At 39.4% G+C, this 27,703-nt stretch overlaps 2 protein-coding genes and 1 long non-coding RNA gene across 7 annotated transcripts; 2 read left to right on the forward strand and 1 right to left on the reverse strand.

Annotated features, from left to right (window-relative positions):
• The first annotated feature begins 1,376 nt into the window (after positions 1–1,376).
• On the forward strand, positions 1,377–19,417 carry hnf4a (hepatocyte nuclear factor 4, alpha). Of its 4 annotated transcripts, none has more exons than XM_047582551.1 (10): positions 1,377–1,552; positions 15,236–15,410; positions 15,710–15,804; positions 16,280–16,386; positions 16,476–16,631; positions 17,099–17,186; positions 17,307–17,480; positions 17,602–17,838; positions 17,915–18,037; positions 18,507–19,417. In XM_047582551.1, the coding sequence occupies exons 1-10, from the start codon at positions 1,504–1,506 to the stop codon at positions 18,647–18,649; spliced, it is 1,347 nt and encodes a 448-aa protein (XP_047438507.1). In that variant the 5' UTR covers positions 1,377–1,503; the 3' UTR covers positions 18,650–19,417. The 4 variants fall into 4 exon arrangements, with proteins under 4 accessions (XP_047438507.1, XP_047438513.1, XP_047438491.1 ...); XM_047582557.1 differs by lacking the exon at positions 1,377–1,552 and adding an exon at positions 5,647–6,010; XM_047582535.1 differs by lacking the exon at positions 1,377–1,552 and adding an exon at positions 13,992–14,204.
• On the reverse strand, positions 19,278–20,597 carry LOC125006513. Its single transcript, XR_007112592.1, has 2 exons — positions 20,297–20,597; positions 19,278–19,588 (listed from the first exon to the last, which is right to left on the reverse strand). It is a non-coding gene; the product is annotated as an uncharacterized LOC125006513 (long non-coding RNA).
• Positions 20,598–21,103: 506 nt separating this feature from the next.
• Positions 21,104–25,998, forward strand: ttpal (tocopherol (alpha) transfer protein-like). Of its 2 annotated transcripts, none has more exons than XM_047570239.1 (6): positions 21,104–21,173; positions 21,781–22,008; positions 22,778–23,021; positions 23,137–23,330; positions 23,483–23,593; positions 24,302–25,998. In XM_047570239.1, exons 2-6 carry the CDS (start codon positions 21,799–21,801, stop codon positions 24,578–24,580), a joined length of 1,038 nt encoding a protein of 345 aa, XP_047426195.1. In that variant the 5' UTR covers positions 21,104–21,173; positions 21,781–21,798; the 3' UTR covers positions 24,581–25,998. The 2 variants fall into 2 exon arrangements, with proteins under 2 accessions (XP_047426195.1, XP_047426189.1); XM_047570233.1 differs by lacking the exon at positions 21,104–21,173 and adding an exon at positions 21,174–21,317.
• The last annotated feature ends 1,705 nt before the right edge of the window (positions 25,999–27,703 follow it).

The raw sequence follows: 27,703 nt of genomic DNA on the forward strand, positions 1-27,703 counted from the left end.
CATAAAGCATTGCCCCTTGCCTTAACCCTAACCACAACCTAATTGTGTCCTTTAGCCTAAAATCAAGTCAAACCCTCAAACAGCCTCCAAAAAAGTGAGGAACACCCAAAGTGTCCTCACTTTGCACAGAGGTCCTCACTCCAATGTTGTAAAACTCAAAATGGTCCTCAGAAAGATAGCCGTAAAAGACCAGACACACCCAAACAAACTTGTGTTTTCATCTTTGTGAGGACTTTAATTAATGTATTGCATTTTGTGTACCCTTACGCTAACCCTAAGCTAATTGTTACTTAAACTGTAAAATGACTAAATAAAGCAAAAACCAAAAGCACACACAGCTGTCACGGAAAGCACACGTGTAAAATATTTGCTGTAGAAACCAGTTTCTCCAAACAAAGAAAGTTCTAAAGAAACACGTGTAAAGAGTCGCTTTGATCAACACCTCAGTGACTGCAGTAATTGTTTACTTGGCATTTCAATTCAGAAGTGGATGGTGGCTGTAATTTTCCTTATCCTGTTTCCTGTGTCCTTACCTTGCATGTCTCAGCTTATCAGGTTATTATTTAAGTAATTTCATATTACACTTTAAAACAGTTGGTAGGTTTCTTATTTCATGTTAAAAGAAATCAATGATGCCACTCTCACGTCTGCACAGTTAATATGAAGAGTTTAGTAAGTTAGCTTAGTTTAACAAAACGACCTGAAACTAAGAGAAATTGTAGCAAAATACTCCATATTAAGCTCATCAATCGGTATAATAATCTAATTTATTTCACCATTCCAAAACCTCCCATTTAACGTATTTTATTCTTTGGGCACATCCAGACTACCAGTGTATCCCTGCTTTCAGTCTTCATGCTAAATAAAGCTAAGCTAATGAATTTTTGTTTTTGAGCATAACCTTATACAAAAAAGTTCTGTCTCCTTTTACTTGGAGACAGAATTTTAAATTAATGCTGTCAGTGTCTTGAAATCTACAAGCCCAAATACGCAACATTTTCACTTTGTTCAAAACAAAACTAATGACGTAACTCATGTGCACCGTTTGTTCGCTGCCACCCTCAGTACATTCTCCACTCCTCTCTGTCTTTTATGTCCCTCCCCAACCTCCTGCTTTCTCTCTCCTTTTTGTATAAACTCTGCTGGTTATTCACCGCTCTTACTCACCCCTCGAGAAATGGCTATTTGGTGATGAGGACAAAAAAAGGGAAAAGCACATAATAACTTTATGTCTATTTGAGTTTCTATCATCATGTTACCATAGTTACTGCTGCTATATAGATTGGTGTCCATACGAGCCTGGTTACTGTTTAACCTCCCCACCCACATTTGCCCAGATTAGGAAAATCAATAAGATAACAGCGGCAACACCGGCCTTACCTTGCACCAACAACACCCTTCTCACACTACGCCGACCTGCACCAAACTTCCACATTTTACACCTAATAGTGAGGAAGGAAAAGTGGATTTAAAACGTATGCTCGGGAGGAAGAGGAGGACGACATGGTCAATGTAAACACACAAGTCAGTTCAAGTATGGAACTTCCATTTGGTGAGTACACACTTTCGTTGCTATTAACTCGGCTCCGTGGCTTTAGTAGAATAAAAAAAAAAAAGAAAGAAAGAAAGTCAAGTGTGGCCTGTGTTCGCGTTTTCTTTTTTTGTGGTGGATTGTGCAGCAGCCATTTCCGAGCTCTGCGGGATCAAGGCACACTCAGGGTGGAAATATCCTCGCCATATGTGTCTGGCATTTTCACACGGCTGTAATCCAGGAGGTGTGTCAGAGATATGGAGGTTGTTAAAAAAGGCCATGGGAGTTAGGCCTGATGGTGATGATGGTTCAGAGGGTTTTGGATGTGAGAGCGCCGTGAGTCAGAGGATGATTTGTTGTGTTGTGTTTGGGAAGCTCTGGCAAGAAATGGGGAGCTGAAAGTCCAAGATTTCATGGCTGCGGTGTATAGTGCTCAAGAAACAAACACAGTAAAGGGTTCTTTTAAGATCCCAGAGGCAGCTGGAGGGTGAAAACCCATTGGATTTCTGTTCTGAACAATCTGAATGAACAGTTTAACGTCTCACAGCTTTGCTCAGTTACAGCAGTTGGTGGGTGTTTAGTTTTTCTCGTGGTCATTCATTAAATGATTTGCATGTCATGGTGTGCTGTGGAGATGCAAATCCATTATAACAAAGGCTCAATCTAATGTGAGAAAAAAAATCAATAAAAAGCTGATGTGTCCCTGAACACATACTACTGTATAATCAAGAGTAGTTTACTCCAGTGACTACTCTACTACTCTTACAGCTAGCATAGCATCAACAAGTAGGTTTATTCCTGCTCATGCTCTTTCTATTTCTTTTTAATCCATAATAAGACTCCTGCTATACTGAAGTATCAGCTAACCATTTAAGCACAGAGAAATGTCCATGACTACTCAGAAGGCTGACTGATAAATGACTGCAGCTGTCATCAAGACCAGTTTTTAGCTGGTGCTAAAACACATCAATCAAATCAGCATCTCAAGTTTCCTCACAGTTTCTCTTGGTGACTTGCCTCCCCCCGACAATTTCTTTTCTATTTACTTGCGTCCTACGAGTAAATGAAGCGAATGAACTCTCCAGGCTAACAAATATGGGTCAGATGGGCACCTCTGAGAAAATAAAGAAACGTCACTGCCTCATCTAGGGCGAAAACAAATGACGTTTGTCTTTAATGTGAAGTAGTGATACACAGCAAAACTAAAAGAGGCAGAAATAAATAAGGAACAATGTGTCAGATATAATGTTCACTCTGCCCGTTATAGAATATGCAAAGGCCGTCTTCACCCAGCTCTGTCCCTTTAATCCGGTGCAACACCACTCAGTGGTCAGGGATGTCCTACCTGCACAACAAATTAACAGATTATTTTCTGTCCTGCCCTAAAAAGAGAATGGTAGCAAAAAAATAGCAGGATGATAACTCACCTAGCTACATTATACATTAGCCTGGTCAGTCTCACTATCTGTTTCAACAACTGTTAATACGCTATAGCTCATAAAGTTGGAATAAAATATGCTTTACCTCTTCTCATGAAATGACTGTGACTATGTGATTTGTATATGTAGGGGGAAAAAGGTTTGAAAACAAAATTAGTTTTTGGGCAACAGTTTATTAAATCAATGAAAATAGAACCACTTTCACTTTTCCACTTTTCACAAGTTAATCTTACAGTGTGAAGGTGTCTCATTAGTGATCTCTTCTCTGACTGCTTGTCAATAACTCCGGCCCAACTGCGTACAGACAAAGACTCAAAGGCTCAGCATTTTTAGATTTATTGTTGAACCAATCAAAGGTGTAACGGCTCTTTGACATTTTGTGTATTTATATGAGCTATTGAGCTTCAATATTTTTTCTGCATTTTGTGTCTGGCTCATCATTTTTAAGGACGGTTATTTAGTTTGTTGTCTTTAAAAATAATAATGTACCACTTCAGTGTCGAATAGACTCAGAGACTAATTAATGTGGTGCATTAACTCACGCCACAATGAAAACCACAAACCATTTCATTCAAGCCAACGAGAAAAAATATGTCACAGCAGATGTCCACAAAAAAATAGACATTTGACAACGTTTGTCTTAAGCCTGTTTACACCACAATTACACCACTGTGGTTTCCCTTGTTTGTGTGATGTTTGTTAAAGGAATCTGAACCCAGATAACTGTGTGTGTTAGGTAAACAAGCTAACAAGCTAAAGAAGCTGAACAGTTTTCCTTAACAAGCTGTTTCTAAATATTTATGGCCGTGTTCAGTCGGAGACCAACTGACTTGGAGATGAGGGCCACAGATAGGCTGGAAAAGGGGAAAGTCCTGAGAGACATGCAACCAGTAACAAATAAATACAATATTTCCATATATTCCATATTGTTTACATAACTAGCAAACATCACATTGGTCAAAAAAAAAGAAAAAAAAATATTGCAAAGCTCAAATATAAGAAAGAAAACTGTTTGTCACCACATCTCAGATTACTGTTTTTGAGTACAATAGCAACATTTTGTGTGAGGACTTGTTTACAGTATATGCTTGACAAATCTTCCAAAACCAGGACATTTATGTTACATTCTTTGGCAGCTGCCAGCTCTAAGCTTCTTTTTAGCCTAGATCGGGTTATACTTTGCGTCTTTGTCCAGTCAAGCTACAAACCTCAGTTCAGGCTCATTCTACTTTAAACGTTTCCAGGAAGCAAACACGTAAGACATTTTGATCATTTTCTAAAAATGAATTCTCCTCTTCATGCATGCATCCACTGAGACAGTCAACCCCTCCTCCTTCAAAGCCAACTTTCAGCACACAGAGCCCCCATAGTTTGTGTCAGACATATGGGATTAATTGCTCAACGGTCGCAGACTGGACAAACTCACGAGCTCTGCTGCTGGCGGAATCACTTGGTGAATGTAAACATGACAACAGCCGCTGAACAGACCCTCAGCAGATATCTGTTTGCCTACAAAGCTGAATTACTTGAAAGCGTAGCAAAGAGAGGCAGGGCCTCTCAAAGCACAAACATTATCTAATATGAATGTGAAACACCATGGCAAATAATGTTTGTGGGGGGAGCTGCCATGTTGCTAATGATCAAGATCTATTTGTACAATGTACAAAGTTTTTTTTTTTGAAAAAACAAAACTGCAGTACTATAAAAATACTTAAAAGCAAGTAAAATTAATTAAACTAAAAGTTCTCTTAAAGTGGCATAATGGCCCCTTTCAGTGTTATATTGTTGTATTAAATTACTGATGCAACAATATGTAAGCTAGCCTGGCGTAACCACATCCAACTCTTATCAGAAAATCAGTCTGGGAACACATCATTTGGATTTGATCATGGGGTGTGTTTGAACTTGAACAGAATAAAAAAACACATCTACCAAAACTGGACAGTTCAACGACCATTCACAGTCACATTTTGTAGTGAGAATTAAACTCCACGGTGCTCAGATGATGTGCATGACCACGTTGCCATTTATTATCTGTCAACCTCTGCACAAAAAAAAGTCTGATCTTTAATAATTTAAAGCAGTTCAGTCATTTTATACAGGTACAGCTGTTACACTCTCTGGAAACGCTGGGGATTAGCGTTGCTTTGATTGCTCCGTTCACATAAATACGCATGTGAATGTGTTGTGTATGTTCTCTCCCAGTACATGACACTTGGATTCACATCACTGTCATTAAAAAAATCATCTGGTAAACAGCTGGTTTACAAATACGCAGCATATAATTCTAAACATTTGATGGATAGGGCTTCTCACATGTGAATGTGACTGCTTTTGCGCATACAGTACTTCTACCCTAATAAAAACTGATTTTGCTAATGAAGAAAGTCTATATTTGGAAGAATGAAACGTGACAAAGTCAACCAAAATTGAATCCGATTGTGTGAAGTGACAAAGCATCCTGTTAAATTATAGCTGGATTTAATAATAATTATAGCATTGAATATGATAATCTGTGATCTTACCAAGCAGGAATATCTACTGACGACCTTTCCTTTGCATCCATTTGTCAGGCCACTATAATTGTAAAACATAGTGATCAAGCATGAACATCTCTAATTAAAATGATATCCCGAACTGCAATTCTTTTTGAAAGATAAAGCTTGTGTTATTGAAAAGTTACAGCGCAACATCATGGTGGACAAAACACTCAGCTAATTACATGAGAGTAGGTATTACACACTGTTCACTTGATACTATAAATCCAGGCGCTCAAGTCTCCAATCAAATCTCATTGTGACAGGCATTAGGGGATTATCCCTGTGTGCTTTGGGCCCTTACAGTCGGCCCGGTGGCTCCGGCAAACAGCACTTTCCGGTAACCGTGGCACTGCTTCTCCTCTCAGCCTGCCTCAGCCTGGCCGGCCCTGAAAGAGCCACCGAGGCTCATGGGCCTTCGCTCAGCTGGCCAGCTCACTGTCAGAGCTCGGCATTCACAGGGATGTATGGTCAGGATGGGACGCAGCACTTCACAGAACCAGGTAAAAGCTAAAGCAAAGCGGTTGGATATATTTTCTTTAGGTGTTTGTACTGTTTGTACAGTAAAAGCACAGAGCTGTGGAAAGTGCTGCTGGTGGAAGCTGAAGGGAAGCACTGATGTGAAAATAAATTATTTAATGTGTTTCTGGTTTGTGGTTGTTTGAGTGTTTCAGAAGAAATAAGATGTAGAATCGTTCTGAGGGAGAAAGATTTTGAGAACTTCTGCACTGAATATGTTTATGATTTATATAGATATATAGTATATACATATATAAGCTACAGACTTTGTCCATCTCAAATGATTGGACTTTATGTGATGAAGATTTTGACCATCTAGACGTATTAAATTGAGATTCAGACATGTTTGTGGATGAAACGTATAGTATGCATGAAGCTGGTTGACAAGGTATGAATGGGGGCTATGTGTCCACATGATGGCAGCAGTAAACCAGTAAAGCCAGTGGTGGAGCTTAACTGGACCCAAGTACAGTTACTCAGTGGTGGAGAGAAACGATGCAGATTTACACAGGTATTAAACTTTATCTTAGTTTAACTTCACTTCATTTTTTTCTAGTTTCTTTTTCATTTGAAATCAACTCAACTTAGTGCACACGTAAATTAAGATGATTTTTATTGAAATATCCAGCAAAATACAGTTATAATTAGTCACTGCACAACCATCAGTTAATCAAGCGCTTCTTGAAAACCACTAGTTGAAAGAAAAAAGTTTTTTTAACACAGATTCTCCCACCACTGCTGTGTTAACTGTGTTAACACGGCAGTGCTGCAAAAAAAAAGAAAAAAAAGAGAGACTGCAGCATGTGAGCTCAGCACAAGAAATGAAATGACAACTCAAATTTTTACATATTTCAGATGCAGTCGATAGGCTGTCTGATCAAGTCTTATTCATTTCATCTAAAAATCACTGCTCCTTGACATCTGATCATTTTTAGATGTTAAACTGAAAACATCCTCTTTGATGAAGCTCTGCACTGACAAGTTAACGCTGAAAACGTGAATATTTTGTGGCTTGTTATTTGGGCAGTGTTGAGGTTAAATGTTAAATGTTGTCTGATGACTGGAGGACCTATAGAGAGATAAAAGTGCTCAGAGCAGAGCTGCTGACAGAGGCGATTGGGACAGCAGTCAAAATGAATTCTCAGCAAAACAGGGTTAATGATTACAGGGCCTTATCACACACTGTGATTGATTTACGTTGCGCATACGTCTTCATGTTTATTGATGCAATTGTTTACTTATTTGGAGCACGGAGGCTACTTGAGGTTTTCAGTCTGACAGCGTGTAACAAAATGAAACATGTTTTTCTTTTAGATTTTATCTGTGAAGAGTACTCCATTCAGCTTGAAACAGCGGCAAGATGTGCTTAAGTCTTTTGGAGGGGGGTTCAGAATAAATTTATGAGATAAAGAAGTAGATTAAGCAATTGTGCATGAAGGCTTGAAAAAATATTCTTATGAGATAATTTCTGCAAAGAAAGAAACTGTGCTACAGACACATTTAACATAAAGCTGTGGTGTTATGAGGTACTGGACAACGTCTATAGTCGTCTATAGTCGTCTGAAAACAAATTAGTGGTAGAACAACTCTTCTTCCTTTTGGCATTTTCTACTGACATCAACTTTATAAAAGATTAAATTAATGATCAGCTGATAGCCCAAAATAAAACACTTAACAGTGCATTTTTTTAATGTTTTTAATTAACACTGAAAGCTCCTTTCACTGGTCTGTTTGGTAACTTGATTGTATTGATTTTAGCAGAAAACCTGAAAAACTACCCACAGGAGATGAAGTGGGTCTGAATGAAGCCAGGTTTGTAGGCCTCTGGTGACAGATTACAGTCTATTATTTGACGGGGAAATAGGAAAAGCAAGCGATTTAGCTGAGCTTTGTGAATCGGTTTCAACGATGAAGGGAAGAGAACATTTTACACAAGTTTAGAGACTAAATATGCCAACAACACTTATCTGAAACTTAATTTCATCTTCATGCATAATAAATTAGTGTAGTCAAAAGAAATAAAAGTAAGTGACAATATTCCACTGGCACGGAAAATATGATATTCCCCTGCTCAGCCACAGGGGCTTGCATAAGCTGTGTTATTTGCAGATAGTTATCTGTTGACAAGGTCTTTGCCATGACACTCTACTCACCTATCTCCGCCATCTACTGCAGCAGCCTTTTTCAGCTGGCCTTAAATCTGCAGCAGGAAGCACATTGTCTCCTTCTTTTAGTCTTATCAACATAAACATGCTCCTCACAAAACACTCACATTTCCATTGTGGTGTAGCTGTCTTAGAAAGAAACAAGATAAGTCCACAGACAGATTATATTCCATATTCTTATGAACTCTTCCAGGCTGCCATCATCGTCTTTTTTTCCTCCCAGTGGCCGGGTCCTGTGTTTAGATTTTATTGTGTTGCTTCCCTGCAGCTCGCCTTTGAGTTCGGACTTGGGGAAATGAAATCTAGTCATTGAGGAGAAGGTACAAATAGGCAGTGGTTACAAATGGAGTTTGGTCAGTGGTCGGAGATTCCTATTCAGAAGATAGACAGGACTTTGTTCACAAACTGGAGTTTGAAGTTTCAAAGGGGAGAATCACACAAGTGTTACATCAGGTCTCAGCGATCCTTTGACTTTTAGCCCCGGGGCAGGAGTTTGGGTGACTGATTATAAGACAGCGCTGCCTGGACCATCGCACTCCAACATGGTAGCCTCCCACTGTTTTTAGCCTATATTTACCAGCTAAATGCTGCAGCCGTCTTCTTTAAATGTTACATTAATAAATTAGACTTTTACTATGTTCTATTATATTAAAACAGCACGAGCCAGATTATGATAACAACACTGAACTCATACTGCTAATTTCTTTTCTATCCTGCTGTGGTATGGTCCTAAATGAAAGTTGTTACATGGTAATTTAATTACTGCAATCGTTTTGCAATCTTCTGGTAAATCTGTTTCCGCCCATCAACCAAATTTAAATCTTAAAGAAACAGCATTTTAACTGTACCTAAATACCTAAACTTAAATGTGCCTTCAATGGTAATTTAGTAATTACTAAAGTTGCCTATAGTTGTAATTTACAACTATAGGCTACACAAGTTTTAGGATTTTAAATGTCCTATAAATATATATCAATATAGCCTGCAGCAATAAAAAAAAGTTGGATGCATGGTTTTTGTGAGCACGACATGAAGCTGATATTTATATGAACAGTCAATCTTTTTACTTTGTGTGTCTAACATAAGAATATGTTTTTTCTCTCTACAGTCTACATACATGTTAACAACTTTATGAGACTCTGTTAAGACTTAGCTTTGGACAAAGAGCGAACATTAGCATGCTAACATAATCAATGACCATATGATGGTTATTGTGACTTGTTTGTGTATGCTTTCAGAAATGATGAACGTAAATGTGAATGTAAGTTAATATACTGTGATTCTAAAATATGCCCATGAAAATGTTCAATATATTCCATCTTTTATTTATATATTCAAACTATATGTTCAGCAGTTTGCAAATTAGCCTCAGTGGCTTTTACACGGCAACAATTGCCTGGCAACTGTGTCTTCCTGACGTACAGCATGATGTTACCACTTGAACAACAAGCTTTTTGCATGCAAGATTCCCCATGTCGTAACCATGAATTTGTAGATTCCATGTGAATTCAGCAGATTTCAATTGTTATTGTGTCATAAACAAGTCTGCAAACATGCTAGAAGACTCTACGTTGGACATGATCATCCTAGCTTATTAGTAGGCTAACGTTAATTAGCATTAAACAAGATTTGGTCATAAACTAGATAGTGGACAGTTTGACATTTTGACCATTTCATTTCATTTTTAATGGATAATGTAGCAGTCCAGCTGTGTGATCCTTGAATAGCTGCTAGCATGGCTAACGTTTTCTTTCCATAAAAATTAAAGGAACAGTTTTTGTCAATACGAATGAAATAAAATTGCAGCTTTCAGGACAGAAAATTATTAGCTGTTTTTCTTAGATTTGTAGTCTTTGCTAAACTAAGCTATCTTGCACTGGTCGTAGCTTCATGTTTACCATATTCATATCCTTCCTTGCCTTTTCTCTATCAAGATCCTTCAATTTAAAAGTCTCATGCATTCAATTTTTGGAGAACTTTTATATACCTAGAGAATATCTTTCTGATCACAACTATAGGGCTACACTAGGGCTAAAATGTTGTCTTAATTGTAAAATGGATATAGGGGTTGCATCATAACATGCACATGCTGTCATCCTTGTGTTTTATGGCCTACACGTGTCAATACAGCTTATGGCAATTGTGTGAATGGGGGCATGGTATGACAAGGAACCCCCCTAAAATATTCATATAAGTCATAGGACAAAAATGAGCAGCCCTATCTAACACATCAGAACAGTTTGTCAGTTTGTGATTAAGAAAGCTGTAACCCTGCAGATTATACTTTATAGTCCCATATATGAGTGTTCCTTGAGGAGTTCACAGAAATTTAAGATGGGAGCAGCGATAAAAGCCCTTTAATGACCGGCAAGATAAGATTTGCTGTGAGTGACTCATTCATAGCTCCACGCTCATTCTCCCATCCTCAGCCCTCCCCCATCTACTCCTCCTTGCTCTGCTTTGAAATAATCAGCACGCTTCTTGAGCAAATATGGGCATTGCAGAAGAGCAGCACGGATCGAACATGAAGAAATGTTGTAATAGATGACCTCTGTACACACAAGCGAAGCCGCTAATCGAGCTGCATTTGCTGCACCGTAATCAACTGAGTGTGTAAAAAAAAAAAAAGAAAAAAAGCTACTAATCATCTTTTGATCATGGGTGTAGTTTCTACAGAGTTAATCACGTTATTTAAGATCTTTAAGTCATCGGACAGATCAATGCATCTAGAGCCACGACAGTCAGGAAAGAACAGATTTTGTAGCTTTCAATCAGAGTTGATCATTTCTAATCACTGATGGGATTATTGGTAGAGGACGGGGTTGTCTGTGCTCAATCATCTCTGAAAAATGCACAGGAGCCTCCAGACTCCATATTATAATGTTTACTTGGCTGAAGAAAAATAATTTTACGAGACCCCAGTATAATTTGAGTGTATGGTTAACAAGTTCAGTTGCCCAGGGTTTTACTGCTTCAGAGGTCTGGTTGAACCTGGGATCATTGACCTATTGCTATGTACTGGCACTTTCTCTTCAAATACAAGACTACTGTTTGCTGTGAGAGGACGACCGCTTTGCGCAAGCGGAGAAATTTATTTTTTTGGAAAACATTCAGAGCATCGCAAAAGTTACAGTGTGAACGCGAACCAACGACTGAGGACACAACATGAATGTGACACATCTGACTTCGAATTAATCCAGTGCATTAGATTGTACTGATTAGTACGTGACATCTATTAGTAAGTTAGCTACATTACAACTTGGAAAATGCGGTGTTAAGTCAAACAGTTTATGAGCATTGATTGCATCAAGCATTACATTGTATTGTATCTTTTGTATAACTGTAGATGTAAAGGTGCATCCTGTTTTCCATCTTAAAATGGAATATTACACTTCTTTCTTTCTTTCTTTCTTTCTTTCTTTCTTTCTTTCTTTCTTTCTTTCTTTCTTTCAGTAAATACTCTATAAAAATCTAAAAATCCAGTGTAGTCCTCCACTGACACTGTGTCTTACTCCTACTACTAGTAGTAGTAATAGCCCACGTGTATAATCTAAATATTTAAATATATGTGTAATCTAAGCCTCCTATTCAACAGATAAAGTCACCATAAAGTATGACGGATTGTTTTGGACTGAACTTGACTTTCACAATAAAATCCTTATTACTAATAATTCAGTAGGACCACAGTATAGCATTAGAGGCTATTTTGTCACCATTTTGATAATTAAATTACACTTATTTTTGATAATACAGTTTTGGGGTCATTTTACACTTTTGCCTGATTTACTCAGTATTTGAGTAAAAATTAAACTTAATTTAATTGGAACACTTAATCAAAATCACATACAAAGTGACTCTTAACATGGTTACAGATACGTAAATAGTGTGTTTTAAATCATGTGAACAGCTGTAAGTTTCATCTTACTGTGTCTTAACCTTCTACTCAATGAACTGTCTGTGTAAAAGGGCCTTCTAAACTGTGTCTAGAGTCTAATGCAGACTTATCCTTCATTACTAGTGTATTATCGGGACTCATTTTAAATATTTACTTAATGGTGAAGAGCTACATAAAAGAATTTGGCTTTTCTTTCGCTTTCTTTCGTACATCTACTCTGAGTCACTGAGGCTGTTTCTCCCCGAGTAGCTGCTGCCTTTCCAAGCGCTGAGCTTTTGGATCAGCCTCACGTGCACCTTGCATTTCCACAAACAACGAAGGCTTTGACATAAAGGCATTACTTTGCCTTTAGCCTTTAGCAAGAGTTATTTCCCTTGTTAATCATGGCAGAATTAACCCAGATTTACAGGCTATGTATTACACACAGAAGTAGTAGATCTGGATATGGCAGACTGATATATTCAGATTCGTGAATCACCTGTGATGGAGAAAGTATTCAAATTCTTCACTTGAGGTCAAAGTGAAAGATCATCTTTTAAATATTGAGGATTATTTTGATATTCTGTAAACTATCTGTGCAGAGGAAAGTCTGCGGGGATTATCTGTGGATCTGTGGATCTGTGGATCTGACACTGAGTCAGACTGCCGTCTTTCATCAGTGTAAATTAAATAGAAGCTCAGGTGTAGTGTTTGAACCTACAGCAGCAGCGGTGACTTTTGTCTTCCATGCTGCAAGTTATTGAAAGTAACAGCAAAGGTGAAGAAAAAGAAGTAGTCAAGTTTCCCTCTGACATGTAGTGGTATGAGGTAAAAGCTAACCTTAAGGGACATATTAAAGTACTGCTAATGTATGATGCTAAACTGCACTTAGATAAAGAAGGTTATTAAACGGACATGTAAATAGTTTAAGTTTCCCTTCTGTAACATAGTGGAGTAGTAGTGTAAAGTACTTTTACAATGGAAACATTGTTATTTAGTTACTTTCATCAGTGTCTCTCCTTATGGACTGAATCCAAGCAAGTTCTGCTATTTGAAACGTGATTTTGGTCAGAAAGCTGTTCCTCATCAATGTGAACAAAATATAGAAGCTCAGGTGCAGTTTCTGAACCATCACTTCATTACAAGTGACAGAAAAGCAGCCTCCTTGCAGACACTACAAGCTAAGCTGCACGGTTGTTTGTTTCCTCTATTTTTACAACATAGTATGGAGGAAGTAATTGTCAAATATCTTCCCCCATCAGTTTGAACTACATATAGAAGCTTAGGTGGAGATTTGAACCTATAGCAGATGACCTTCAATCTGCCATTTAAAGAGACAGAAAATGATTATCAACGTTCGATTCGAAGAGAACATTTTTCTGTAGTTAAATAGAAAGTATATAAAAAGATTCCCCCTGACATGTAGTGGAGCAGTTGTATAACGTAAAATCCACCTCTCATAGCTATACTTTCATTTGTTACTTTATAATGTACCGTAGATGGTGTAATTGGAGTCCACGTGATATCGACATGCAACAGAAAAGTGTGGGCCATAAAATGAACTGGTTTAAAGTAGTGAGGCAGTGATTTGGCTCTGGTGGAGGAATTGTTTATCCATTACTGACAGAGAACCATGCAGAAGATATCAAAGTTGTACTATCTCTTCTGAAAGAAAAAAAAAACACAGCCCTGTGATTCACCACTGAAGGTACTGGTTAACCATCAACCAGGCAGACACTCCACCTCCCCTCTGGTTAGTGGCACGAGGGACGGAGGAGAAGGAGGCGAGCTCTGCTGTCATTCACTGTCCTCCTCTCTGACATTCATGAAACCCCATCACATTGGGCTAAGGAGCTGTCCTGTTACTGGGCGGAGCTAGGCCCCAAAAAAAAAAAAAAAAAAAAAAAAACAAGGGAGGGGGGTTAGCAGAGGTGTATGGGGGTGTGAGAAAGGAAGGAGGAGGAGGAGGGGGACACATTAGCTTCTTGGACAAGTCTTTCTGCTCCACTGTCAAGTAGTTGAGAATTTGTTTGCCCAAAGCACTGGCAGTCATGGACATGGCAGACTACAGCGAGGCTCTGGACCCAGCCTACACCACGCTGGAGTTCGAAAACATGCAAGTGCTCCCCTTGGGAACAGGTGAGTCTCATATATACAGCTCTGGTGTTGAACTTAAAACTTTGGTCAGGAGAGGACAGTTCTTGCGTGAAGTGATAAAAAGGGGTCATTTGTCCATCTGCTGCTGCTGCTCACAAAGAGGGATGATCAAAGTGTGCAGTGGTCTTCTTTTATCAGCCCGCGATGGTAAAACATTAAAGAGGGTTAGTTTTAAAAGACTTCTGCGACTCTCAGCGCGCTCAGATCATGAGATCTGGACATGTTTCGGCTTGAACAGCGATGTGGTGTCAGACAGTGGATCGATATTCGTTCTGCAATGAAGCAGTAGTTTGAGTATCATGATCACCCTGATCTTGTTACAAACGGTCCATTCCCACAGAGTCTTTACCGAAGAAAAAGGATTCAGTTTTTCAATATGTGCTCACAGTGACACCAACGTATTTGTATTTGCAGTCTCCCATGACTTCTGGCTGTGATACTGACTCTAAAATTTCCAGTGAGATTAAAAACAGGGAACTTTTTAAAACTGCCTCACCACCACTGCACTGCACATTCTCACTCAGTTATATAAATGTATATCAAGCTCTCCCTCTTTACGAGTCTACCTGCTATTTTAACTAGAAAACATTTCAGAAGCATGCGTCATGACATACTCAATGATTGATTGACGGTCTGGTGACTGTGAGGGTGGCTAGAAAGAAAACTGTCTCCAGTGATTGCCTTTTCAGGGGTAATCATAGCTACATCACTTACGCTCTATTGACTCTGTCTGAGCTACTCAGGCAGGTAACAGATCCTCGTAGGTTCTCACGAAGACTGGTTTTAACCAGGCGTCAGTGGAGCTGAGCTCTGGCCGTTCACACCTTTGCACCAGTGATTAAACTTATTCATTAAAGTTTGTTGTTTGCCTTCTGGTTAAGCTGCCATAAAATAAAATAAAACTCCTCCTCTAGTTTCAGATTACTCTGTTAAATGTGTGTGTACGAATAATGACTTAAAAGCCAGCTGACCTGATGAGATTCTTTTTTTTTTTCCCTCTCTGCTTGTGTCAGACTCCTCACCGGCTGAAAGCGCCAACATGAACGCTAGCGGCCACCTGGCAGCAGGCAGTTTGTGCGCCATATGTGGAGACAGAGCGACTGGCAAACACTATGGGGCCTCCAGCTGTGACGGCTGCAAGGGCTTCTTCAGGCGCAGCGTCCGCAAAAACCACATGTACTCGTGCAGGTGTGGAAAGATCTGAGAGAAGAGAGAGAAATCTTTCAAAATCTTTCAATTTTCTGCCATCGTTTTTGTTACCGAAGACTGAAATTGCACATTTGTTCACTGGAAGAGATTCCTGACTACACATGTGCAACAATTAGTGGGACTAATGATTAATTATTTTACTTTCTTATCAATGTATTTTTCTTAAAACATTCTCAGAATCAAGTAATGTCAACATCTTTAAAAAAATACTGTTTATATTGTTCCTTTATAAAGTTTCTTCTGTGAATCTCTAACAGCACAAACATCTCACTTTCCAGGTTCAGCAGACAATGTATTGTGGACAAAGACAAGCGAAATCAATGCCGATACTGCCGACTGAAGAAATGCTTCAGAGCTGGCATGAAGAAAGAAGGTAAGGACACTCTTCTTGTCCTTTCAAGATTTAAATCATGTGTTGTTTTTGAGACTATCTCTCTTGAAGAAAAAAGCAAACAAACAGAATTTCCAGAATGAATCAGTAAATCACTGCCAAAGGGTGCGCTGTCCCCGCTGGATTGATATGTCTCATTTAAGGGTGTTGCAATACCTGGGAAAGAACTACTTTGTTAATGTTCACTCCTCGGAGCGCTGGAGTCTCTGACCAGCTTATGCTGAGCAAACATTTCCGAGCAATAATAGCCATATACTGATAAACATGACAACCTTGGGAGACATATTTATTCTTTTAAATGACTTGGGATCCTGACTTGGGAAGTTTGTGCAACAGAGTAATCTAATAAAAAAATGCACGTGTTTCATTGTTTTCTTGCATTTCATGTAGCTGCATAAACAGTGTTTTTGGTCTGCATATAGCTGGAGGACTGATGACATTATAATTGTATTTTTAGCTGTACAGAATGAACGAGACAGAATCAGCACCAGGAGATCCAGCTACGAAGACAGCAGTTTACCGTCCATCAATGCACTCATCCAGGCAGATGTACTGTCAAGACAGGTGAGGCTACTGTAAACCATCTTTGGGGCTCACACCTGACTGCTTTCGATCATCTGTCACAAGGCGTCACGTGGCTTTTTCTCGTGTAGATCACATCCCCTGCTCCCATACTGAACGGCGACATAAGGACCAAAAAGATCGCCACCATCACAGACGTGTGTGAGTCCATGAAACAGCAGCTGTTGGTCCTGGTGGAGTGGGCCAAGTACATCCCAGCCTTCTGTGACCTGCCCTTGGATGACCAGGTAAGACTCAGACTCATACACAGACAGAGTGTACATAGTGGTATAGACAATCTGGTCACTCATCAACCGGTCTAGCATGATGTGTGCTGCAAGCGCACACAGCCACAGACCTGTCACTGACCATGCTCTTCCTGTATTCAGTAAGAAGTGTAGTATGAAAAAGTGACAAATCTCCAAGAATGACAGAGCTTTTCATCATGCAAACCTTAAACTTTTCAACCAGAATGGTTAATGTGTTTTAATCCTCAGTTAGAATGTGATGAGCTGGTTTTAAAGTTATATCCCTGCTCGAAAAACGTGCACAATCATTAACAGTGGGATGACCGGGCCTTAGTAACTGATTTGCTGATGCTGTGAGAGAGACAGTTTTTTGTCAGCTCTGTCAATTTAAACTGATCTCCAGGTGAGGGGACCTTAGAAACAGTATTATGTCAAAGCTAATCATCTTTTTATTCACCTTGTTTTAGGTGGCATTGCTGCGAGCTCATGCAGGGGAACATCTCCTGCTTGGTGCTGCAAAGAGGTCCATGCTGTACAAAGATATCCTCTTATTAGGTAAAGCTGACACATGAAGGAGTATGTTACTGGTGTCATTTTGCAAATACCGCTCACTGGATTCCTTAAAAAAACCACTGCATCCTTCTAAAATGAACCCAAAATCTGCTTCTCCTGCAGGAAATGACCACATTATTCCAAGAAACTGCCCAGAGCTAGAAGTGGGCAGGGTAGCAGTGAGAATCCTGGATGAGCTGGTGCTTCCCTTCCAAGAGCTTCAGATAGATGACAATGAATATGCATGCTTGAAAGCCATAGTTTTCTTTGACCCAGGTACTACAACTCATTCAGCTTGTGAGTTGTTAAGATTTCATTTTAAACTCAAAATATCAAAAGCAGTGCCTACAGTGACTTGGAGTAAAGATGCAATTTATTAACACACCTCTTCTCTTTGAACATTTTGTTTGTGAAACAGATGCTAAAGGTCTGAGTGACCCCGGAAAGATCAAGCGAATGCGATATCAGGTCCAGGTCAGCCTGGAGGACTACATCAATGACAGGCAGTACGACTCTCGAGGCCGCTTCGGGGAGCTGCTCCTGCTGCTGCCAACGCTACAGAGCATCACCTGGCAAATGATTGAACAGATCCAGTTTGTCAAACTCTTCGGCATGGCAAAGATCGACAACCTCCTACAAGAAATGCTTCTTGGAGGTGAGCTCCATTCACATTGGTTATCTTGATACTGATCCCAAATAAGATTGACTAGAACATAACTTTTGTATCTCAGGTTCTGCTAACGAGGCACCACATGCACCTCATTCTCTGCACCCTCATCTGGTTCAGGAGCACCTCAGCAGCAACGTTATAGTGACCAGCAACATGCCAACGCCGATCCACAATGGTCAGATCTGTAAGTACAAAACACATGAGTGCAAAAAATGTTTATTGTCTGTCTTAAACATTGAAGTTTCGATGGGAAGTTCGTCTCACTTTTATTTATTTTTTTCAAATAGATCTTAATCACTGATCTAACTGAACAGAAATCCTTCATATTCTAATAATGGGAGACCATTAAATATTTCTTACCAAGCTCCATGTGCTGCCTGGTTACGTTGCTGGAAGGACAAACAGGCTTGGCAGAATAATCCTCTAAGTTCTTCACAGAAACTAATCTGGCTTATTTTGTCAAAGAAAACTTCTGTTATTCTTTCTTAGCATGTTTAATGCTCTGAGAAATTTCACAAAAGTGCTTATTCTTCATCGGAAAATTGTGTACTCCCGAGACATGTTATCCAGTGGCATGGTAAATATACACCCGCTTACGCTGCAGATTGTACCTCGACTAACTTGCTGCTCTCTCTCTGTGTTCCACTTTCCAGCCACTCCTGAAACCCCGATCCCGTCTCCACCCACTGCCTCCAGCTCAGAACATTATAAAATGGCTCAGGGGGTCATAGCCACCGTGCCCAAGCAGCCAACCTCCATCCCTCAGCCCACCATTACAAAGCAAGAGGCCATCTAACAACGCTTTGAATCCTTAATCCTTCATTTTTTTTTTGTAATGTGCTAAACCAGAGTCGTTATATGTGACATTGTACACAATCAGCATTGAAGCTGAATATATAGAATATAATTTCCGGCATGTTCCTTACAGATTCTTGGGGTATCTATTTGTACATATATGCAGCTGTAGTTGAGCTCCACAGCTCAATGAAAGCCAGAAAAAGGCTGACACTTAGACGGAAGTCCTCTTGTATATACAGTACAGTATAGTTCATCATTGGGTAACATCACGTCCTTTAGCATGTCCTCAGTGTGTGCAGTAAGGCTTGTGTCAGACATGGTGACGCGATCATGTCAGTATTTTATGAATGTTACAACAGGCATTATATTTAGTGCTGAACATTTTTTTTTTTTTTTTTTTATTAGTGAAAAAAATAAATTAGAAATTTAGATTGAATTGTTCAGCTATTTTGGACTCTCTTTTAAAACGAAACAGTTTGTTTTACGCACTGGAATATACATATTTACAGGACGAAACATTTTTTAAAATGTCCACAGAGATAATCAACCTACAGTGACAAGTCACAGACAGACACAGTGAAGTTTCCCAATAACATGTTGCGTTGCTTTTTGAACATATATATATATTTTTTTTTTGTTTAGTACTTTGTCATGGTTTTACTGATGACATAAACTGTGCCTTGTAACCTGTACTGCCTTACAAAACCGGGCAATGTTTCGCCTTACAATGTGAAGATGAGTTAATAAATCTTAAGTTCTATTTTTACATTGTGCTTTCTGCTGACTATGTGTTATACTGTGATTGTAGGAAGGATTCACTAAGGAATAAAACAGATTGCATTACCTTGGAATGATAGATGGGGAGGGGGGGTTGTCCAACGTGGCAGTGCTACTTGGTCACTGATACCAAAGCATATTGCTTCAGCCTGAAGATAACCTGATCATAAAATCATTAAAGATAGCACAGATTCAAGACAACAAGAGGGAGGCAACTTCAAAGATTCTACAAGTGAAAACAACCTAGGTTTAAAATATAGTGTAGTGAATTCAGGAAGCCTACATTTTCCTGTGAAGACATGATGAGAAAGTTACACAACATTAATGAATTAAAGTAATTTAGCCCTCCTATTATCCTTGGGGTCAATTTGACCCCAATCAATGTTCATCATTCAAAAAATAACAGTAGAGGGAAGGTCAACTCACTGGTAGCAAGGGGTTATTTATGTGGTGAACAAATAAACAGTGCCTGAGGGAGGTTAAGCACCATGAGATTGAACAAAATTGAGCAGAACACCAACCCATCAAGTTTTGTTCAATTGTCAAAGATTAATACAAACCTCCAATCTTCAAAAGTCCAGTCAAAAGACGCTTAGTTGTTTCTCAGAGGCTAAGTAGCACCTTGAAACTACCTTAAACCACCCATTTACTGAATTATTACACACTAATGTGAGAGCATATATGAGTAGAGCAACAGGAGTGAGAATGTAAACACAGTTAAACATACTGTTGGAGGATTCAAGATGGAAACCCGCAACAAATCCTGACCCTGATCAAGGAGAAGCAGCATGTTCCCACGGACACTGTGTTCTCTTTTACATTTTTGTATAATACGATTATTGGAGGAGAATAACGAGACCAAACCCACCTGAAAGCCTTGAAAATCTTTGAAATCCAAAGTGATGACTGTCACTGGATAATCACGTAACCTCAACTATTCTGAACATTAATTCAGAAGTTGAAGGACAGAGAAGGAGAACGACATGTTCCTTACGTGACAATACGGTCTTCATAAAACTGTCAGATTATACTGGGATAGCGCAGATGATCAGTTTTGAACAACCCCGGTCTTCATGCAGCTCAAATGCAAAAGATTGCAAGATATTCTGAAATCCATGTCATTTTTTCAGGGATCATTAATCGTGATTATGCTTTTGTTTAATTCAAAACAAAAGCATAATATCTTTATCTATCTGACAGAAGTGAAAGCACCGTATGTTGCCGTAGTTTACAGTGACACCCTCAGCAACAGGCAAATTCTGCCATCTACCGCTTTGAAGTGTCATTCATCCCGGGTGTCCTCAGAAAATATAAAACTGGCATTTGGGCTACATCAGTCACCTGATGCAAATAGTTTCACAAAGATGACGAAAAGAAAATGTATAAAACGATTAATTATATTTCCTCAGGTGTGAGACATGTGAGGTTCGTGTGCAGAATTGTACATGAAGATGTGGAATGTACTTTTGTGTTGTTGTGAAAACTTGCCCCATTTTACTTATTTGCGAATGCATCGTTTTTGAACAGGTATTTTCAGTGTAAAATAGACGCTCACACAACCGCCACATACACCTGCGTCCTTAACAGCATGTCACTAGTTTCCGCTGGTCATTGAAGGCAGCACAGCCATCAAAACAACAGACGCACAACTCGACGACTTCGTCGCGTCAGCCGCGTATCACGTGGTGCAAATGGACCAATGAGGTAGCGCCATTCTTCTACCCGGAAGAGGATTTTCCTGACAGGTCGGTTGTGATTTTTGAACACAGTAGTTTTGGTATTTAGAGCAGCCGTGAGCTGATTTTTGAAGCTGTTTATCATTTACCAATGTAGACTAATTAAATTCATTTATGTGGCTTCAAGAGGTTCAATGTTAAACGCATTTTCGGGTTAGTAATCAGTCATGTTCAGTCTGAGTTTAGTTCTGTCGCATAGGTTCTGTTCAGGGTCAGGTTGTGTTTGCAGAGCCCGGTCAGACTCTGACTCATTACTAAGCAAGTACATACAGTGTTTATGACGTTGTGTTTATATAATAAATGCGTTTAGTCTTCTCTGATATCTGGTAACAATGTATTTCCTATGTCTGTTGTTAAATTTAGATGAAATGTATTAATGTTGTAAACTGAGTGGTGAAGTGTGACTTAAGATTTACTCGTGTTTTTATTTTAAGGTCCTTTACTTGAGTGTTTTCTATTTGACCATTTATTTGTCACTATTTTGCTTATAAGTGCAACACTTTAATATTGATTTCACCGTGTAAGCTATGCTAATGGGGAGCTAACTGTCATCTCTGAGTCACATCTTGTTTTCTTAGCCTCTCTCTTACATCATTATGTGTTGCACACTGAACAGATTCTCCCCAGTCAGTCCATGGCCGACCAGCATGAGTCCATCGATCTCAGAAGTCCTCCAGTGGACCCATCAGCAGCTGCAGGACACAGCTGGTTCCCCGGGCCTCCTCCACCCATCTATTCCTGTACCCTGACCCCTGAACTGGTGGCCAAGGCACGGGAGGAGCTCCAGGAGAAGCCGGAGTGGCGTCTCCGGGATGTCCAAGCATTGAGAGACATGATACTGAAGGTTGGTCATTGTGCTTTTATGTCATATTGACTTTTATAAAATAAGTAATAACAAAATGAGCAACTCTTCTCCACTGTGTGGGTTTGTATATTAACGAACTAGAGGCCAGCGGCCAGCCAATAAAAAAAACTAACCGGACATTTGAATAGATAGGTAGATACTTTATTCATCTCTGTGAGATAGATACTTTATTCAAACTATGTCCCTGTATCGCATCAATGGCAAACTGTGGACGCCTACAGAAGTAAAAGCAGATTATCATGATTGATTTTTTAATACCGCATACAGTATCCCATAAAGACTAATGCATTAGACCTTTTTCGTAGTCAGTTCGACTTTGACTTTTTTCCTACTGAAGACAAATTGTTTAGCCAGTGTGACTCAAACAGGAGGAAAAAGTCAATTTGTTCATCATTTTGCTTGATGCGATTTATTGACAATAAATACAACATGTGAGATTGCAAGACTGACTCTCTAATGACCAAACTTTAATTAATGGATGCTTTTCACATCTTCAGTTTCCTCAATAATACTGCACTTTTTTCAGTGCTTATTTTTTTTTTTCCTCAAAGGCCTAAGTTGTTGTCATCATCTATAAACCATCTGTAAAAACCTAAACTCCTGTCTTCATTTAGAAGACACTCGGATGAAAGATGAAACGTCTTTAAGAGAACTCAACGTGACTTAACTATTGTTTTAGATATATCATAATCTGGATGACTGACAACCTTCACAGACACACTGAGCTCTTGTTTTTACACCTTTGCAGGAACAACCCAATCTCAGGACCCGTCTGGATGATGCGTTCCTCTTGCGCTTCCTGCGGGCCAGGAAGTTTGATTACGATCGAGCCCTTCAGCTGCTTCTCAATTACCATGCTGGCCGTAAGACTTGGCCAGAGGTGTTCCAGGACCTGAAACCATCCACAGTCAAACATGTACTGGACCTGGGCTTTCTCACAGTCCTGCCACGGCCGGACCCCAGTGGAAGATACATCCTCTGCCTCCGTCCTGGTTGGTGTTGGTGTTTTTCTACTGAATTACTGTTTCATGACTAATAGCCAGTGAATGTCAGTGATTCAAGGTAAACATTGCTCATAAATGCACAATGACTCAATTGTGTTGACAGGAAAATGGAAACCAAATGATTATCCATTCGTTGACAATGTGAGAGCCATTTATCTGACTCTGGAGAAGCTGATCCAGCCAGAGGAAACACAGGTGAATGGTATCGTCATCTTAGCTGACTACACCGGAGTAGGCATGTCCCAAGCATCCAATCCAGGCCCATTTCTTGCTAAAAAAGTTGTGAGCATCCTCCAGGTGAGAAAAAAAATTACGTACACTGTCTGAATTTTGAAGTTTATTAAGTTGCAGCAGTTATACAAAAATCAGTATGTCTTGAGCCCTGCATGCTGCCTGTTGTGTGTAATATTTTCACGAACATGTAAATTGTTTCTTCTTCTAATTCTCAGGATGGGTTTCCAATCAGAATCAAGGCCGTTAACATAATTAACGAGCCCCGGATTTTCAAAGGCATCTTTGCTATAATTAAGCCCTTTCTGAAGGAGAAGATGGCAGAGAGGGTAAGCATTGTCCTTGAGGTATCTCTGACTCTTTTGTTTCAAACAAAGGCCCATTATGAATCACGTTCCTCGCTTTCATCTGCAGCATGTGCTCCAGAATAATGCTCTATTTTCATCAGTGAAAATGGAAAGCTAAGCAGTTTCTGTTTCTGAGGCATGAACTCAAACCAGAACAAAAGACCATTAAACGAATCTCCTGAGAAGCGTCACTTTGTGTTAATTTAATAACACTTTTTATTGATTTAAAAAAAATGAGCTGTCAACACAACGCTGACATGTCAAAGTTCATATAGCAAAACATGTGATCATGATATACAAAGCTGCATTAACATTTATTTAGTTACGTGTCTGGCCACCAGGCAAATAAGTTTTCACTGTAGCTCTGGTTTAAATTACCAACTCCTGAAGTTAATCTCTGGTCATATGCATCTTTTGCTTGCTAAGAGTAAGTAACTATATGTCATGTAACACTGCTGCTTTGCTACCTGTGGGAGTACGAACATGCAAGCTGTCAGACTAAACCATATGAGTGAACTGAAATTAAAACATTGCGCTCAAAGAAGCTTTGTGTCTGTGCACAGTGCTAATTCTTTGAGGGTTCATTATTATGGATTACACCTCTCTCATTCCATGAAATATTGATTAAAGCTGATTTAAATAATGAGGCTGGAGATGTCACTGACGTGTCTCTGCTGTCTTCTCGTGCAGTACATCCTCCACGGCTCTGACCTGCGCTCTCTGCACCGGAACATCCCGAGGTCGGTCCTGCCGGAGGAATACGGCGGCACCGCGGGCCAGCTGGACATGAGCGCCTGGTCGAGTCTGCTGCTGAACTGCGAGGAGGAATTCATAGTGGAGTTCTGCCAGCCGGATCCACTAGAGGGCGTGGAGCTCCCAGACTCCATGCTATTCGAAGGGGAGCAGGCCAGTGGGCAGGATGACGACGCCTTCAGGGGGCTGCGCTCTCAGCTCTACTACTGCTACTGATGCACACGCTCCCATCACTGAGAGGACATTTCCTGTTTCATTTGAAACGCGTGTGTAGACTTTTACAGGGCAAGTTGCCAATATTATACACGATTTATTTTACTAACTAAACAGCACTACTAGTAGTGGAAAGTCTTCTCTAGTTTACACATAGCCCAGCATTCAATCATTAGCCCAAGGCAGCTCCAGGCTCTTGTGAAGAAGCTTTTGACATGAGCCGATGCATGTTTAGCCATTATTGGTGGCATCTATGAATTCATTGGTACTGACGTTTAAGGTACAGATTCATGTCTTTCAGTAGACACATGCATATATGTACACTGAAACAGGTGTAGCTTGCCATGAAAAATGCTAAAAGATGACTTCCTATTTTGCTTCCAATCTAAGATCTTGACCAAAATCCAAATTCCTTCTTTTTATATTTAGCTGAAACTACTATGAAGCTTCATCAAACGTTCATTTCTTCACTACAAACCTTTGTGTTCCCAGCCCTCCACTGCAGCTCTGCACTAAACCTCGAAGCTTCAAATGAACTTTTGAAAATGCGTTTTTGCATAACCGTGGACAATAAATTTAGTCAAAGAAAAACTGTTTTAGTTTACACATGGCCCCGTGAGCAACATTTCTGTTTATTTTTTATTATTTTCAGCAGAGAAAGGATTCTGAGACAGCTTCTTAAACTTCACTCTGTCTGTTCAGTATCTTCATGCTGTCTCTCATGTCTCTCAGTGCGACATTGGCCACAAATCACTTGCGAACCCGTGGAGACAGTTTCTGTGTATGCCACCATCTGATACATTGCCTTAAACTGTTGTATGATTTATGTTGGATTTGTGTGCACCAAAGCAATATTCACTTGTATTCTCATCAGGACTTGTCTTACATAGCAGCAGATATGCTTTATCGTTTTCAGGAAGTGGCTTTAGGAGGCCGCTGTAGCCGGAGAATTAATGTAATAGATTTATTGGTGAATGGTTCGGCAGAATATGTAGTTCAGTATTTCTGAGCCTTTATTTTGTTGATGCTTGTGTTTTCTGGCTTGAATCTTCTCAGAGGATTATTTCAGATAGTTCAGATAATCTGCCTTATGTTATTTTTTTTAACCTTTTCTGACCTGTTCGCCTGTGTTTCATCACTCAGTCTTAACACGGGGCCATTACTGATCGCAGGCGTCACGAAGGGAATAGAACGTTCAGTCCTGAATTTATACACTCATGGTTTGCCAAATTGTACACACGGCCAAATGTGCAATAACATTAGATCTGTTTTCTCGACGTAGCCCGAAGCTGTTTTGAGTACGTTTGTTCAGTCTTTTATATTTTTTATTTTGATGTATGCATGTATGTGAATATAGACTGTATTGTGTTGCAGGATATTTATTGTTGATAGTGAAGACAGTAAAGTAAAAGTCAAACAGAGAACGTGCTATTTGTGTCTTGTTTGTGCTGTTGTTGGCAGAGGACGGGGTATGCTGCAGGCTCTAGGGAAGTCGTGGGTATTTTCACAACCATAATTGCATCTGTCCTGGGCTGAGTTTCCCAAACTGGATTCATGGTCCTCTAAAGACATAAGGAATACAATGAAGGACACAGAAGTTGTCCTATCATGGTGTGTTAAACGCTCAGTAGCATGTAATTAAATGTGAAAGTACTCATTATGCAGACATTTTAGACTGCTAGACCATTGAATACAATATATTTGAGGGCACTTTTACTCCAGTTGCACTCATATTTGACCAGCAATTTAGGGTTTAAAGATTATCTACATGTTATAATATAGCTGTCAGATAATTATAGTTGACTAAACAGTTTGATTTACCTACAATCATGTCATAAATTAGTTCAGTCTGTGAATAAATGTAATTTCAATGTTGCATTCTTGCACAGCATAAAGACGACTGACTAATACATTGACCAAGATACTGCAAGATACGTGCAATAGGGTGTGTCCATTTACCTTAAATGTTCATGGATGCAAGTGATGCCTAATACAAAGGGTGTAGTGTAAACGATGAAGAGCTCTGTCTTGCATTGAAAATTAAAATGGGTTTGGCTCTTGAGGCGGTTTTACGTTGGAACACTTTTACACAGATCTCATAAATTTGCTGTCTCTTTATTTGAACTTTGTTTTAACGCTGCACAGCCCACACTGTTTTTGTTGGTCCTCTTGTTTCCATGACATTCATTTAGTGAACAAGGCTGTTATGTGCTTTGCGCTCATGCACCACAATTTCATTACAAAATAAAAAAGATTAAATGCAGCTTTATTAAAGGGGCACTCCTCTGATGAGACATATGAAGTTCAGTTTATTAGACAGGAGGAGCACGGCTCAGCCAGTATAAACAGGTGTAGTAGGGAGCCCTCAAAAGTAAAAAAAATAAATAAAAATCTATGTATTTAAACATAATGAGGTTGAGGAAACTGAAAAATATTAGTCATGTTACCACTAAGGATGAAGATATCTATAAACTAAAAAAGATGCAACAATGAGTCAAAATCGAGCTCGATCAACTTGATGTTATTTTATTCTTTCAAACTAATTATTTTCTTCATTTGGTTTATACTTTTTCAATAATGCCCAATTTCTGAGCACTTGTGTAAGAAATTAAGTGATGGGTTGAAAAATCTGTTTATCACACAGGTTGTTTTGAACAAGACGGTAAAAAAAAAAAGTGGAAATACCCACAGAAGAATTTTAGAACAATAGAAACTGTCATTAAACCACACTCAAAGATCACTGTGGATGTATCTCTCAGAGTAATGGATGGTTAGTTTAGTAACTCAAATGATGTAATAACTAACACCAATTTACTTTGTCTCAAATACAACACAGCATAATTATGACATATCTTTGGATGCTGTCTAAATTGTGTTTAAGTTATATAATGGCTATATACAGTATATACGTGTTTTTCTTTTCCATCGAAATCCTGTTATTTCCCACTATTGCTACAGCCTCAGACAGGCCTGCTTCACTTACGCTAAATGCACATTCTGGATTCACAGCCACAGTTTCCAAATGCAACCGCCACTCTTGGTAACAACATGAGTAGTAGTAGGAATTTCCCACATCTGTCCATGAGACAGCTTTTGCGTCAGCTGTCCAATCACTTCCCGAACACA

This window comes from Mugil cephalus, chromosome 1 (genome assembly GCF_022458985.1).
Source record: "Mugil cephalus isolate CIBA_MC_2020 chromosome 1, CIBA_Mcephalus_1.1, whole genome shotgun sequence".
Classification (NCBI taxonomy): domain Eukaryota; kingdom Metazoa; phylum Chordata; class Actinopteri; order Mugiliformes; family Mugilidae; genus Mugil; species Mugil cephalus.